Source organism: Macrobrachium nipponense, chromosome 24 (assembly GCF_015104395.2).
Source record: "Macrobrachium nipponense isolate FS-2020 chromosome 24, ASM1510439v2, whole genome shotgun sequence".
NCBI classification, from domain to species: domain Eukaryota; kingdom Metazoa; phylum Arthropoda; class Malacostraca; order Decapoda; family Palaemonidae; genus Macrobrachium; species Macrobrachium nipponense.
Genome location: NC_061091.1, coordinates 17,885,346 through 17,902,561, shown reverse-complemented (window position 1 = coordinate 17,902,561; position 17,216 = coordinate 17,885,346). Strand labels below are relative to the sequence as shown.

At 35.3% G+C, this 17,216-nt stretch overlaps 1 protein-coding gene across 1 annotated transcript; it reads left to right on the top strand.

Annotated features, from left to right (window-relative positions):
* Window positions 1-2,304: 2,304 nt before the first annotated feature.
* LOC135203774 (glutamate receptor-like) lies at window positions 2,305-15,516 on the top strand. The gene is made up of 10 exons (XM_064233745.1): window positions 2,305-2,441; window positions 3,982-4,180; window positions 5,442-5,532; window positions 7,690-7,848; window positions 8,924-9,095; window positions 10,158-10,375; window positions 11,289-11,420; window positions 12,967-13,094; window positions 13,883-14,040; window positions 15,064-15,516. Exons 2-10 carry the CDS (start codon window positions 4,035-4,037, stop codon window positions 15,135-15,137), a joined length of 1,278 nt encoding a protein of 425 aa, XP_064089815.1. The 5' UTR covers window positions 2,305-2,441; window positions 3,982-4,034; the 3' UTR covers window positions 15,138-15,516.
* The last annotated feature ends 1,700 nt before the right edge of the window (window positions 15,517-17,216 follow it).

The following is a 17,216-nucleotide window of genomic DNA, read 5'->3' as shown; positions in this document are numbered from 1 at the left end:
TATTGAGACAAATTACAGCATTGCACTAGACTCTAAAATTCATCTTAAAGTTTCTGTACAACCGATTGATTTGTTGTCTTTTTTAAAGAATCAAATCGTTATTACAGTGCTCAATCCTCCTGTTTTATCAGGGGTTTTGGACCAGTACTACTTACAAATAAAACCACAAGAATTTCAAAGTGAACCTACACAGCTCAACGCTGAATGAAGAAAAAAAGAAGATTCAAGACATTAAATAGCCTCGATAGTACAGTTAATAAATACTAACCGGCACAGAATAACATGTAATGCACAGGCCAACATACAGTGCATTGACCAACAGTAATGCGTAGACCAACATAAAATGCATAGACCAACGTACAATGTGATTCCCACAGTAACGTTACCACATTCTCCCTCGCTAAGAAAATGCCGAGATGAAGGGGATAAAGTACTAAATAACTGTAAATTGTGCAACCCTTTTTTAAAAGACGCTTTACCGTTTCTCTCTCTCACTTACACACAGAAGATAATGAGGTTTATTCTCCATAATACAAGATGGGCTGTAATCTGCACCATAATCTATTTCTTTGGAGTCATAATATCCAGATAAAAGGAGGTTAATGGCTTGGAATTTGATAAAGGAGTGGTTGGTGACTGGAATCCTCACTCACTGGAAAGGTCGCTGAGATAGGTCTAGGGAGATCAAGTGGGTAGCTCACCTACTGGGCGTATTGAAGTGGTAGGGTGGTCGAAGGAGAAGGCGTCATCCAGAGAGAGAGAGAGAGAGAGAGAGAGAGAGACATTAGTGCCGAAGGCGGAAACAGATCTACCTATCAAAAGATGAGGTTATCACAGTTTTAGTAAAAAAACAAAAGTTACTCCTTTTTTTCCGTGCGTACTTGCCTTAATAACAATTATGGCTATATTAATACTGATAATATTGCTGTTACTATTAAGTATATCTATTATGTATGCGCATATATATATATTATATATATATATATATATATATATATATATATATATATATAATTGTAATAGCACAATGCCCTCCCTCTCGAATTCTTCGCACTTTTTGGATACGCTTGTTACTACAAAGCCTTAAGATCCAAATGCCAGAAATATGAACAAATTATGATGTCTGGTAGCGGGAAATAAAGCCGGGTCCCATAATCACAACGGGGTATCCAAAACAGGGCGAAGAATTCGAGAAGTTAAGAAGACATTGTGGCTATTACAATTACATATATATGAAGCTGGTAAAAAGTGACCATTAGATTTTACACACTCACACAAATATAATGTGTATATATATATATATATACACACACATATATATATAATATATATATATATATATATGTGTGTGTGTGTGTGTGTGTGTGTGTGTGTGTGTGTGTATGTGTGTGTGTGTGTGTATCATCACAACTGGAAAATTATATTTACAAGCGAGTGTCGATGTAAGGTTTTCAAGTCGACATCCGTCGTTGGTTTTACAAATGAACATTTTTTTTTCCCTTTTAATCCGAACACCAGAGTCAAGTCAGCCCCTGTGACGGAAGGGGAGCTGTCATCCTGTCAGTCCCGTCCATTTCGTTCCGTAGACGAAAATGTAAACCTTCTAAAAATAAACTGACGGACGACAAGCAGGCTCCATCTGAAATGAGGTGGCGTCACTGCAACTGTTACGATAACTGACAGTCGAAATACTCGCCTGTCAAATGAGGGTTTCATCTGGATGAATAGTCTATCGATTTCAGACTGTGTAAAGTGAGCGAGATGCTTAGCCAGTCATTAACAGAAATGCCATGACGAGTTGCCAGTCAGAATTGTGACTGGTTTCTTTCTCTGTTTGCAATGAGACATCTAAACTTTAGTGTTTGGTTTAGGAGAGCAATGCACATGGAAGTGAATTGAAAATATTTCCTGAAACCTTTTTTACGAATGTACTAAACTTGTAAGCTGGTTCTCTCTCTTCCTTAATGTCGTAGTTTATTTTCGTCCAAAGAAAAATTTGCAGCTAATGATTACTGATTAATAACTGCAATGCCTACAGTTCTTCCTGGGCTTTCCATAGGTATTCCTTTCGAAAAACCAGAATTAACCAAGACAATGAAATAAAAAAAATGTTTGAGACTAAGTTACGTAGCTAGAGAGTTACTGTAAGAGCTCGAATTCAGTTAGGCCTATATACAGCTACAACTTCCTGCTGATTCTGTAACGTTATTGCCTACTTAAGTTCCTAAGCAATAAATTCTTATTGGAATGAGTCACCATTAGTCCGGGTATCTATCTGAAGGGCAATGCAATATCAACGCCCCTCCTTAAAAGCTTATTCAGCCAATCAGAATCTCCCAGGTTGTTCACCACTGCTGAGCAGAAAGCTTTCTTCTTCTAGCTCTCCTCTCCTGCAATTCAGTCACTGTCGACTGGATCTCTGACTGCAGATCGGATTGCTGGTAAGGAGGAGCGAGGAATGTTTTCTATCTTTGTCAGTTTTACATTGAAACTTTGGGTTGATCTTTTGATGAGAGATTTTTATGAAAGACTTCAGTATATTTTAGGAATATTTTGACATTGTAGATAGTAATGACTTACTGTTAACATTTCGTGATACAACCTCAATTTGAAAAAAAGGGGAAATATTGTACTTTTATCAGCTTTACAGTGGATTTCGATCTTTCGATACATTTTTATGAAATTGATCACACTTTGTATTCTGTACTTTAAAAACTTAAAACAATAAATTGACCCGTATGAGAAACTTATACAGAAATTACATTAGGTCGTGCAATTACGTAATTCTGTCAGTCAAAATTTCGTTAGGGTAACATAATATTTTCACTGCTAAAGTGTCAAATTCATATAAAAACTGAAGAACATCAGAAAACCAACCAAATAAAATTAAAAAGAAAGAGCGAACAACGGTATCAACACAATAAAAAAATATAAATATACACAAATCAACCTAAATATTTTGACTGAAACTGGTTCACACATTGTGACCGCTACGCTCTATACTCACTTGCTATCGCAGGTATAAATTTCCGTGTAGCAAGGGTCAACACGAAAGCCATTTAATTCCGTATTTCATATACTAATTTTTAAGGTATTGGTATATTGCTACGGGTAAAGAAAAGAGAAGCACTGTACCGATTCCCAATGATGGTAGTAGTCAAGTCCTAGTGAAGTGGACCACCGAGACACATCAGAGGGCAAATAAGTTGCCAGATGTGCTCCGAAGTCCGTACTGGTGGAAACCAGAAGCTAGAGTTCTTTACTACTCTCGTGTTATTAGACCTATAATTCTTCTTTTTTCTATGTAGGGAGTGTCAATCCCTTTCTTTGGGTTCAACCCCACAACTCTCCCTTTAATTTTTCTCCCTTTCTCCTTGAACGTAAGCAAAGGCAGACAGGCTTCAATAATCATTCGCAAATTACGAAACAAAATTTGAATGGAATATACCTTGCAATCGGTAAGGTAAGGTTAAGCGCAAAGGTTTCATGTGGTAGTTTCGAGCATTCCCCGCCCCCACCAAAAAAAATAAAAAAAATAAATAACGACTAGATAATGATGCATCACCAAATAAATAACTGAATAAACAAACAAAAATAAATAAAATAACAAACCATTTCCCCAAATATGAGGGGGTTTCTTAACAAGGATAAACATCTTATATATATATATATATATATATATATATATATATATATATATATATATATATATATACATATATATACACGTATATACATATACGAAAATGTTGTCACTCCTCACATTATTAAAAGGAATATTGAGTTATCCTTCCTAGACTGAAAAACATGAATATATTAGAGTAGAAATTCTGACAATTGGACGAAAATAAACATTTTCTGAGATAATAATCTGCAAGCAAAGATTTACTTAACAATGAAATATTTTGAATCAAATAGTTTGAATCATATTAGAAGAGCAATAACAAGCCCAAACTTACGCCTTCCATAATCCAAAACCAGCACAGAATAAATATATACACCAGCTGCGTCTTGCCCGACAACTATAGTACTAGATGGCTCAGTCTGCAAACCACCTCCGCGTTGCCGTTGGTTCTTGGCCTCCCTGGTGTGAGCTCGCCTTCGGAGCCAATGGCTCCGTGGAGGCCACGGGAATCGCCGTCGAAATATTCAAGATCGTCGTTCAGAAGATGAATTACACGTAAGTTAATGAACACGATTCATTTCTTGCGTTTCGTTCATTTTTTTTTTTTTTCTTATTCTCTATTCTCTCTTCGTCTGTCCTCTTGTTGGTGGTCGGAAATAGTCACAGTTTTGGCTAGGAAAAACGTCACATTAATTTTTGGTGGCCGGTAATAAAGTTACAGGAAAAATTCACAATATTTCTTGATATTTACTTTTGTTTATGTTTTTACGGTAATCCCCGACGGGCTTGTATTAAACACGCCGCAAAGGTGGATACAAACCGAGTTAAAACAATAAAGCCCCAAAGGGTTTGTATTACTAAACAAATCGCAAAGGTGGATACGTACAGAGTTCAAACAAAAAAGACCCAACGGGGCTTGTACTAATCACGCCGCAAAGGTGGAGAATGGATACTACATAACGGGTTAAAATTTACCCTTGGGGTTCACTATTTTTCCTGGATTTTTCCCGTCACACTTCTTCGAGTGTTCGTTACTTTTGTCTTCTGTACTTTCTTCTGTTTCTTCTCTACTTTCTCTTCTCTTGCTTTCCATTCTTCTTTTACTCTTCTTCCTAATATCTCGACATCTTGTATCTTCTTTCCCTTCTTTTCCTCACGTTAGTCTTTTTTACATGTCTTCTTAAGCGTCTGAGAGTCTAAAGTACTTTTTTCACGAATATATTGTAATAATTATCTTATCAAAGCTAACTACACACATTCTTGTGAACCACGACAGCATGGTTTATATGAAGTATTTAAAAACTACATTAACAATAATAACTAAAGTTTGATGATACGTTCTGAAGATAAAATCCATATTGACTATCCATACTAGTATTATTGGTTGCAGGTCCACAATGATATAGCATGTGAGTTTATGGTCTTTAATGTACATTAAAAGCTTTCGAACCTTGTGCTAGGTTCAAAAGCTTTTAATATACATTAAAGAACATAAACTCACATGTGGACCTACAACCTTTGTCATCATTTTCGACACGGAAAACTGTGCCCAAATACTATTATTGTTACTTAATTCAAATTAACCACATTCTTGTGGATTACGCCATAATGCTTTATAACAGTTTTTAAAGACTACATTAACCATAATAACTACAATTTATAAAGGTTTATAATATTTAAAGACTGCATCAGTCTTAATAACTAGTTTATAATGGTTTATTTAAAAACTGCATCAATCATAATAAATACAATTTTGTGATACGAATTGACAATAAAATACGTACTATTCAGGTAATTCCCCTATTACTTTCGACAGGTATACCTACGTCACGGCCGGAAATGACGAATGGGGCCGGCTGTTGCAAAACGGCACTTGGACCGGACTCATCGGGATGAACGTGTATGGGGTATGTTTAATGACTCTCTTCTCAATAGATGTAGTACTACTGGACGCATATTCCCGAGCTGTAACCGAGTTACGAGACCTTCCCTGAAAAAAGCTAGCATAGAATTTTCTTGAATACAATCTCATTATGCTTCCTACACTCAAATTACCTGCTTGATACTTCTTTGAACTAACCCAACATAACCTAACCTAGGGGCATGAGAAAAAAACCGGGGCTGGTGCAATACTACGTAGTATACGTACATCTCGGGAACTTGTGTACTGGGCACGAACCACTGGTTTCTCTGCCAGGATCTAGTATAACTCACAGCCAAGGAAAATTACGTTTATTGACGTTATGATGTGACATTTATTTCTTAAAATTAAAAATTATTTTACACGCAAACAAAGACGTGTGGTATTTGGGAGCTTTCAGGTTGTTTAATTTTCTTACGGAAAATATAGGCCTACATGCACAAATAATGATGCATGTGCTATATTTTTTTTTTAATGTAGAAGTTTTGTTCACACAGGCCTAATTATTAGCGCAAGCATGCAGTATACATTCAAACAATGACACAGTCAAATATAATTATAAGAAGGCAAGGTTCATTTCTTACAGAATTGCCACCTATAATGCAACAGAACTATTTAACTACTTTCTGGAAATACATGTCATGTATAAATACATTATATGCAGTAGTGACAAACTTGAAAATATCTCACCTTAACTCTGGAATAAACTTTCACCAGCAAAGTGACAAACTTAATCATTTGAAAGAGAGAGATGTTAATCACGGTCTATAACATTTTATAGGGGAAATTACACACACACACACACACACACACACACACACACACTATATATATATATATATATATATATATATATATATATATATAAAAGGTATTAAAAGGCCCATTAAAACACACTGGTTTAAAGCTAAGACTATTATTCGGTGGACTAATTCTACCCTTATCAAGAAGTGAGGCGTATCCTGTTTTAACAGGAGATTTATTTACATTAGATATATATATATATTTATTTATATAGATTATATATATTATATATATAATAATAGATAATTTATTTATATATACATACAATATTATATACATTATTATTATATATATATATAGATATATATATATATATATATATATTATAATAATATATATATCTATATAATAGAATTATATTCTATATATATACTTATATATTATATTTATATATACTACATATAATATAACATTATAACTATATTATATATATATATATATAATATATATAATATATGCACATGGCGTCAATTCTAATCTTGGACGGTCTGGCTTGTGAGACTAGCGGTGTCGACATTAGACTAACTTTAAACGGTACTCATTTTTTTTACCTCACGATTTTTTCCTAAGGTTTGCATCGATAATAACTGTTAAAGGATTTAAAACTATAAACATGCATGAAAGCGTGCTATGTCCATTGGCGCTATTTCGTGGCAATACTGAAATCACGAATGGCTGTTAAAATGTCGTCACTTAGTGCGGGAAAGTTATACTTCAATTAGCTACTTACTGCTGATTCGACTCTTAAAAATATCTATAAACGCTGGCGTACATTTCTTTCATGCTTCCCAAAACCAATTAAATAATCACCAAAATTTTCCAGACTAAATTATCTGTTAACGATGTATCAGACCATTCAACCTCCACGTATCAGACATGGATTAGACTAAGACCACCATAGACCGCAGAAGGGCGGGATAGTAAACCAGAGGTGCCTATGTCAGTTACGGCTCTCCAGCACAAAAGTGTTCGCTTATAACAATAACACGCGTTCATAATAACACCACACAATTTGCGATTCATTTGCACCAAGTGTTCACTATCAGGTGTTGTTTCATAATAATACCACATGTCTCCTATCCTATTGCACAACATGTTTTTTAAAGAATTCCATTTGACTTTACAACGCTATCATATGCGGGTTACACACACACACACACACGAGTCTTTCATCTGATAAATTAAATGTCGGTGTTTTTAATTTAACACGTGTCTCTTTTGCCAGCCACCCCCCCAAAAAAAATATTAAGTCACACAATTATGACCCGGTAAGCATTATGAAAGAAAATATATTTCTCGTTAATTCCTTGAATCTAATAATGTTTTTCCCTCGAAACAGAAATCGGACATGGCTCTGGGACCCTTCGTGGTGTCGTGGGTACGAAGTCTGGCCGTAGACTACTCTAGCATCCTCTACTTCGACCACAACGGGATATTCCTGCCTAGACCGAGGCAGGAGAAGGACCTCGCAAACTTCACCAGGCCTTTGTCTGCCGAGGTTGAGTAAAACGAAAACAAACTTTTGTCTAAGTGTTGATACTAGTTATGGAAATAAGGCGCAATCATGATCTCTCAATAGAATTTTTGTAAATATTGTAAATACTTGAATCTAACTTTTGAGAAACGTGCAACAATTGCTGCACGAAAGTTAGACATTGTTCGTATGACCTCATGTATTTGTAAGTTATAAAATCATTGCAACCTGTTTTAGGTCATTTGTACTCCCTTTATTAGAATACTGTTCTCCAGTGTAGATGTCTGTTCCTTCAAGAGATTTATCCTTAATATAGAGTAGTTCGTGGTGGCCAGTTTGTTTCCTGAATGTAGCAGTTATGACTTGGACCATCGACGGATGGTCTCGTTTGTCACTTTTTCATAAGTTGAATATCAACTGAACTTTTCCATTCACAACTGATCCTTGATCGCCTTATCTGCCGAGAGCAATCAGATTTGCTACAACTGCAGCACCAATATGCAGTAAATGTGTCTCGCTGGCAAAGTTCTGTTTCAGAGGCCCTTTATTCCTCACATCATTGAACTGTGGAACTTCAGCCTCCCAGAGGATGTTGTGGAGTTGGAACTTCAGAAGTTCAAGCGAAAATGCAATGCATTACTACCCTAACGCCATTCTTCTTGCATTTTAATACATCTTTATTTATTAATTTACTTTTTTTTAATAAGTGAGAACTCTCCTTTCTGTATTTCCATTTACTTCCCTTTACTTCTTAATCATTTTAATACATCTTTATTTATTTATTTACTTTTTTTAATAAGGGAGAACTCTTCTTTCCGTATTTCCATTTACTTCCTTTTACTTCTTAATGAACACAATGTTCTTTGAAAGCCTGAATTTCAAGCCAATAGCCCCTGTGGGTCTGTTTCATATGAATAGGTTTCACCTACTGAATAATAATAATAATGATAATAAAAGTATATTATAACATACTCAGATAGACCGTGTAACCAAAACTATTTAGAAAAGTGTAATAGCTTTTTTTATAGCAAGGATACGCCTATGTAAAAATTCATGTATGTATGTACAAGCAAATAAACAAGTCAAATGTATATTCTAGACTTGGCTTGCCCTAGCAGTGGTCTTGGGACTAAGCGCCATCTTAGGCCTAGTGATGAACCACCTCCTCTCACCACCAACGCGATACTGCTCTGGGGAACTACAGAGTCTGCTGCCCAAATACGAATCTGGCTTTAACCCTGTCTGGATCATCGCTCAGTTACTCAATGAACGTAAGCAAACTCCTTGCAGATCACGATTTAATTTAAAGGAAAAGAGACACCAGGTCTAGCGCATACTTTTGGCAAAGTCGCTTACTTGAACTAATTAACCTTGGAAAATGAATGTATGGATCTATGATACACGAACATTAGGAAATGCACTTGACAAAATTTTTTTATTAAGTTTTGAAGCATTTAAAACACCAAAATCTACTATTTGTTATGATGTGCAAGGTCGTCACTAATGATGGTACAGTGTAGACTTTGCTAAAGGGTGTTTGCAACGTCCCTTCGGCCCCTAGCTGAACACTCTTGTTAACCTTTCATTTGACCTCCATTCCAGTGTCCTTTCTTCAATCTTGCTGTACAGCCTCTCTAATTATAGCTTCTTCAGACCTCGTACTTCATCTCCTTTATTTCCTAAATCTCTTTATCTTGCTGTTCAACTACTCCATCCCCTTCTTTTCACCGTCCTAAAAACTGAATGGCAAAAAGTGCCCCAGTGGTTGGTTGGCTTGACGAGCCTAAATTTCATAAGTCGAATCAAATCAAAATGATGAGCAAGGTGGTTTCTTGGTGGCATATTGTCAACCCTGATCCAAATATTCCAAAAGTTAATACATAATCTCAGGAGACGATACAATTGTACCTGCAATGTTGCATCAAATTCTGTTCTCCAGTTCCCGGGATGTCTTGTTAACAACGAATCACAATTGAGACTGCCTCAGTCCTTCTCTTAAATTTAGAAAATTCTGAATGAAATACTGTTAAAACTGTAAAATATTGTATATTTTCTCTAATAAAAGATAAAAATAGTTTACTATCGATAATGAGAGCATCAGCAGTAATGATAACTGAATAAAAGAAATTTTTAAAACAGACTTGGCAGATTCAAAAGCAAACTCTATCAAGATGAGTTTACACAGATTGGAACTCCAAAAATGGTTACACAGGAAAAGAGGTTTATTATCACTTATCCTGATGAAAGAGAAGCTCATCCCATTTCATTTTCCAAACTTATTTTAAAGAGGTTCCTGATGTAATGAGAAATCACTTCCTGTTTTTCCTTTCCAGCTTACCCAGTAATTCCACCGACTCATACAGGACGCGTTTTCATGGTCACCTGGCTCATTGCTGCCTTCATCATAGACGCAGCCTATGTAGGGGTCTTGACATCCATTTTAGCTGTACCCAGGGTGACTATTCCAGTGGATTCCTTGGAGGACTTAGTATCCTACGGAAAGATCCCTTGGGCAATAGAGGAAGGAACATCTCTTCATCAGTTGCTGCAGGTAAGTTGATTTTTGCTTAGGGCTGCTTCTTCGTTTGAACGTGAATACAGTCCATATTAAGTTGAATCTGTGATTTCGGTTACAACCCAGCCTACTTGGAATTTGGGGACTCCAAAATGACCCAGTTGACTTAGAATTTGAGGATTTCTTTGCCATATCTAATTGCAGCAGAAAATAAATCTAACAGGGGGTTACACATTATCTGTTTTTTGCTTAGACTTACATAGCCCTCAAACACATTGCTTCCAAAATTTAGCATGGACCTAAATAGTTATTTATATTCCCTAAAATATTACTAATACAGACACTAATATCTAACAACAATAACTAGGTTTTTACTGATGATTAAGTTACATTAAGAAGTGGAGTAAAATTATATCCTTGCCTGTTGAGTGTACTGACAAAACTGTTTATCACTTCATGGATCAAACTAATGTAGATTTATCTAAAACTAATACATGCCACCAAAATACTATACCATTTTAGCCTAGTTTTAAAATGAGCATGATAAAACAAAAGAAATGTAAAAGGCTACCAATTGACGTCTCGTCAGAAGTTCGAATCCCGGCGTGGCCAACGCGGAATCAGTTATTTACTTCTGGTGATAGAAATTCATTTCTCGATATAGTATGGTTCGGATTCCACAATAAGCTGTAGGTCGCGTTTCTAAGTGACCGATTGGTTCCTAGCCACGTAAAAATATCTAATCCTTCGGGCCAGCCCTAGGAGAGCTGTTAATCAGCTCAGTGGTCTGGTAAAACTAAAATATACTTCCCTTTTTTTACGTCCCATGACGATAAGCGATCTTAATGAATTTTATATCGTCTTGTTTTTCTATTCTAATGCACTTCTTCGGATTTTAAAACTTTCAGCATTGCATAACTCTTATCTGAAACATTTCTGCATTCCACAGCAAGCCACGGAAGGGTTATACAAAGATGTCTACGACAAGAAAAGCTACATGGTTTACGGGTGTTACGAAGCAAGAGACCGGGTCAAGTCAGAGCGCATGGCTGTTCTTTGTGACATGCTCACCATGCGGAAGGTAAGTGAACAACTTCCACCCCACGGTCCAGATCTAGACCGTGTTCCACCCAAACGAATGGGGAAGACCGTGTTTACCATGTATAAGTTAAGGTGAGGTTGTCACCACATGAGTGATAACATTCTCATCATGCTGAAGGTGATGAAGGTTCATTTGGAACGCAAGGAAACCTAATTAAGTGTAGAACAGTGAAAAATTCTCAGCTTTCAAGAAGTAGGTAAATTCTCTTACCTAGTGTAAAGTAAGCAAATGGTCTCACCAAGCCAAGAGGAACGTAATGAAATGGGAACCACCTTTTATTTAGGATCCTAGAAAATTACGTATAGTGGCAAACCAGGTTGTTTATAGAAACTTCATCTCAGAGGACATGGCAGACAACCTGGTACTGGCAGAGGTTGTCTGCTATATCTTCTGATATGACGGTGTAAAAGATTCTTCACAAAGCGCATGCAGAGGGATCAAAGAAGAAGAAGAAAAAAGTCCTTACGACTGAAAGATGAAGTTATAAAAGGCTATCACAAGCGTGTCACCGATATAATATTAATATCGGTCAACTTAGTCAACAACAAAATGGTTTACACCATACTAAGAGATCATAAGAGGAAAATATAACAGCATTGTAACGGATATGGAATGCGTCTTCGAGTTGGCTAACGGTAAGTCATTCAACATGTGATGAAATATGTTTTTGTCCTGATAGCTTGTGGTGTGATTCTGACACATTTCATATTGGTTTCCACCTAAAGGTACGGCTTCATACTTGGTTACACCAGTTCCTTAGACAGAATTGAATATGAAATCGTTAGACGCACATAAAACACAATCAGAAAGAAAAATGTCTAGGTGTATCGGTAACTTTATAACGAGGAACGTTATTTATAAATACAAAAAATCTGAACTCATTTTACGGCAACATATAGGCCTATAAGAATAGTAATGTCTAAGCTTAAGGAACAAAGAAACGGTAATAAATATCCACGAAAAACCTTTAGAACAACTATGCAACGCCACACATGCGCAACTGTGTAGTGAAGTCACAAGCTGCACCGGCAGAGTAATATACACAAAGAATGGTCGTAATTAATACGAAAGGTTTCTTATGCCTCTTACTGATAATTTGCAAAAACTTACGCATACAAGGTAAATGTCTGAAACTCTAAGGAAAACAATCACATAAACAATTGCCGTAAGGAATCAGCGACTGCTATTTGCATTACAAATTTCCTTAAGATAGCTCTCAATAAATTTACTGACAATAAAAAAAGTATCACTTAGCACTACTCATTGCACTGAATTTTATTGGCAGTTTTAAAATAGGCCCGTTATTCAACAGGGAAAATATTCATTAGCTCAATAAATTAATTTGTCACACTAATGGACATTCCCGTACCAAGAGAAACCGTACGTAGTACCATAACACTGTTCAAAATACCACATCGTTGCCCACAGTGTCATTGTTTACGTGACTTCCTTCAATTCACGTAGAAAAAAGATGTAATTATATTTTACTTCTTTGTCTTTAATAAAAATATTTATTCTCCCACAGGCAATAAACGACGACTTCTCAACGACGGGACAATGCAACTTCCACATCGCCCGGAGGCCTATATTCGCTCTGTCCATTGCCTACGCGTTTCCGAAGAAGAGTAAGCTCACGGAGGAATTTAATAAATGGTGAGGTTTAGTTACTTGATGGAATAACGTGTACACTTGCTGATGGCCTTGTTTCTTCACTCTTCGTATTTTGTTTTGCACTTAGGATTGTTCTATGGAGACGAACATTAATAATAGTGAGAGTGAAATGAGACCCTTTTCTTGTGTGAAAATCTTATTGTATTGTTCAGCTATCTCTTAAAATCCTTAAGCTTTACGAGGATTACTTATGTGCGGCTTTCCGGTGCACAGTTCTGAAACCCTTTATTTTTTTTTTTTTAATCTAAAAAGGGAAGGATGTTGTTGATTTGCCTCTTTTCCAGTGTGAATTTTACGGAAGGGTCCTTTGAATTCAAAGCACCTATAGTAGGAGAGAATCTTTGTTACCTGCTTCCAATAAGGCAAAAATATAATCTACATACCGTTTCCTTATTATTAATTTGTTTCCTACTATGTTAAGGCCTGGCAATAAGGTTGCAATGGGTACAATAAATCGAGAGGATTTGAGGCTACATATAGATACGGAAAGAAATAACCAGGAATGTACTTCTCTGGCACTTTTTTTTTTTTTTTTTACATGATAAGCTGGAGCAAATGATACAGGCCTACTCCCGTAACTATGATGTCACATTTTCATATTAGAATAACAAACATTATTTACAGCTTTTCTTTCCGCTGAGTTGAACCTGAAGAATGCATAAAATAAATCCGATTTTCTTTCCCAAAAAGTCTCCAACGTTAAGGGAAGTAGAAATTAATCCCTGATGAATGATTGAAAAATAAATCTCATTTTCTCTATCATCAAACAGGTTGATTCCTCTGAGTGAATCAGGCCTGGTAATAAGGAGAGTCCTCGACTCCACGTCCAATGCCACAAGCTGTATGCGCACTTTGGGGAAAAGTGGTCCTGCCAGCCCCATACTGGCTTTTATGGATCTAGCTGGTGTTTTTGCACTGTGGATTGGAGGTATGTCCGCAGAAAATGGTAAAGGTGCATCCAAACGGTCGAACAATGTCCGACGGACAAACATTGTTACCATATCAAAGGTGAAGCAGGATGACGTCATAAGCGTTGAAACAATGGAAGTAGATCTGGCAACAAACAGTGGTACCAGATGAGGTTTCGGACATTCTTCGATCGCGTGGACGCACCTTTTATTACACTGGAATGAATAGGTTGTTTCCGCGAGTACAATTCTAACCTTTAATATTATTTTTCCTATATACTTATATCCTTTGTGTATATAATAATAAGGCTGCTTTACCGCCAGTGACAATCCCCTAGACCTATTCTATCGTATTGGGCTTTTTACTGGCTGTTCTGAAAGCTCTATCTATCCCTTAGATTATTTACAATTTTTTATCATGTCCTGTGAGTATATTCGTACGTACTAGTGCTGTTCAACAGTATCTTATCCCAAAAGATTATTTACTGGTTGTTTTGTTTTCTAGCAACTGGCGCCATTCTTTTTCATTAAAAACCTCTTTGCATAGATGCCTACACCACTTTAGTTTCGATATTCACCTATAGTAGTGAGATCTAGCCTTAAACTTAGGAGTGTATTTAGTAACGAAATAGCATATATATATATATATATATATATATATATATATATATAATATATATATATATAATTTTTAAGTATTATACTAGTTTATAAATATATATACACATAATTACACAGTATATATACCATATATATTTAGTATATTGTATATATATATATATATATATATATATATATATATATACTGTATTAAACTGAAAAATAAACAAGTACAGCGAGAATTTGATCTCCCACCTACAAGTTTCGAAGATTTTTCTTCCAAGCACCAAGCCTTAAATAGACTGCTATTCCTTGATGCTTTGTTCCACAATGAATGTAGCTGCTGCATCCTCCTGATCTTAGCTTATGAAATTCACGTAAGCCTTTTACTACTTCACTCGTACTAATGGAGTCTGTAATTCCTTTGTTTTTCTTTTTAACAGGACTCTTCCTTAGTACCATCTTCCTGGCTGCTGAGCTTGTCTTCTACCACACGAAGCTTTCGGACTACATATGATTCTTCCAGAACAATTCGCGTATATTATGGACTGATATCTCACCCCGACGAATGCTTCGTTTTAGATATTTTGATAAACAAAGTTAGGTTTTCGATACACTACACATACGCAATACGTTTAAGTAAGACACATTATACCCATGCGGATAAATGAATAAAAAGTACATATGGGATATGAATGTACCGGTACCTTAAACACGGTACAGTCTGCATACACATATGCAAAGTAAACATGTATATTAATGTTCTTTTAATTCTCTCTCGTGTACATATATAAAAATGCATGAATAGGACAGGAGTGTACTGTACGCATATCGGTCTATTCCCACTCCATACCCACCAGTGCATATTGCCTAATTTATCAGAGAAAATATGTATACACGCGAATAAAGATTAGTAAGTAATGTATTAACCAAATAAAGCTCAGTCTAATCCCACTTCTTTACTATGTCCTACTTATACTTAGAGACATGGTGTTATAAATATTATGAGCATTAACCACGTAGAAAGTGGCCGGTCAGTTAGATTTTATTTCATAATTCTCGGTCAATAGGGCTATAGCTTTTCCGATGATAATAAAAAAAATTAACTCAAGATGGTTTGTAAAATCTGAAAGCACTCTTTCTCTAACTGACAGAACTTTGAGGCTGATTAGTAAACCTGGACAAAGCAGAACAAAAATATATACAGATAATTGATTATGTAATTAAAGAATAAAAGGTCATTGTAAATGTTCAGTCTATTCAGGCTTTCAAAATAGTTCAGAACTTTGGAATTTTAAGGATTCAAATATATTGTACTGTTGTGTGTAAGTCAGCAAGATTAGCTTGTATTCTCTCTCTCTTTCTCTCATCTATATATATATATTTGAACCGTTATTTTTTATTAACTACATGATAATGATTAATGAACTTAGTCCGTTACACATGGCATCAAACCTTATTCTAACCTGTTATCATTCTACGTAGCTTTCACGGGCAAACGAAAACTTTTATTCCTTATGCTAAGAGAAAATCCAGAGAATTTGAGTACAAAACAAAACAGTAAGGTTAGGTTAGGTTAAGGGACGGTGGGTTCGGGCTTGAAGGATAAGGACCAAAAAGTCAACCTCTATCCTGAGCCATCTAGTTAACCAACGGCTCTCTTTGGGAACAAAACATCAATAATAGACGTAACTTTATCTACAATTTAAATTTTACGGGAAATCTCTACGCGTCTCAGGTTAAATAATATTAAGCCTTTTTGGTTTACTCACGATGAAATATTTCTTCTTGAACTTGTGACTCACGATGAAATATTTCTTCTTGAACTTGTGATCACGATGAAATATTTCCTTCTTGAACTTGTGACAGATGAACCCAATAGGCCTTGGTGTCAAGAGACACTTAGCGTAGGCCCATGGAAAGTAATATAATTATAATAATGCACTTCAGACAACCGTTTATAAGTGTTATCGAAATGGACTAAGCCAAACAATAATTCACCAAGAGTTAACGTCAAATGTGAGATGAGTGTTGAAAAATAATAACGACTTGTTTACGTTGTCGACCGACTTGAGAGAGGGCAACAGCACACAATAAGAAAACCGCGTAACCGCATACACACACGTACTATATATATATATATATATATATATATATATATATATATATATATATATATATACTATATATATATATATAATATATACTATATATATATATATATATATATATATATGTGTGTGTGTGTGTGTGTGTGTGTGTAAATGCAGTTTTCAACAAAATAATGGTTATAATAGCCTGTTACGTTGAATGGGTCACTTCATTCGAAGACTTATTTGAATCATCTCAAAACATTCAACGTGTAAAATAATAAAAATAATAATAGAATAATAATAATAATAATAATAATAATAATAATAAAATAATAATAATAATAATAATAATAATGATAATAATAATAATCATTATAATAATAATATAATAATAATAATAGATAATAAGAATAATATAATAATAATAATAATAATTATTATTATTATTATTATTATTATTATTTTCCTGTTGTATACCCGGAAGGAACACAAATGCTTCCCAA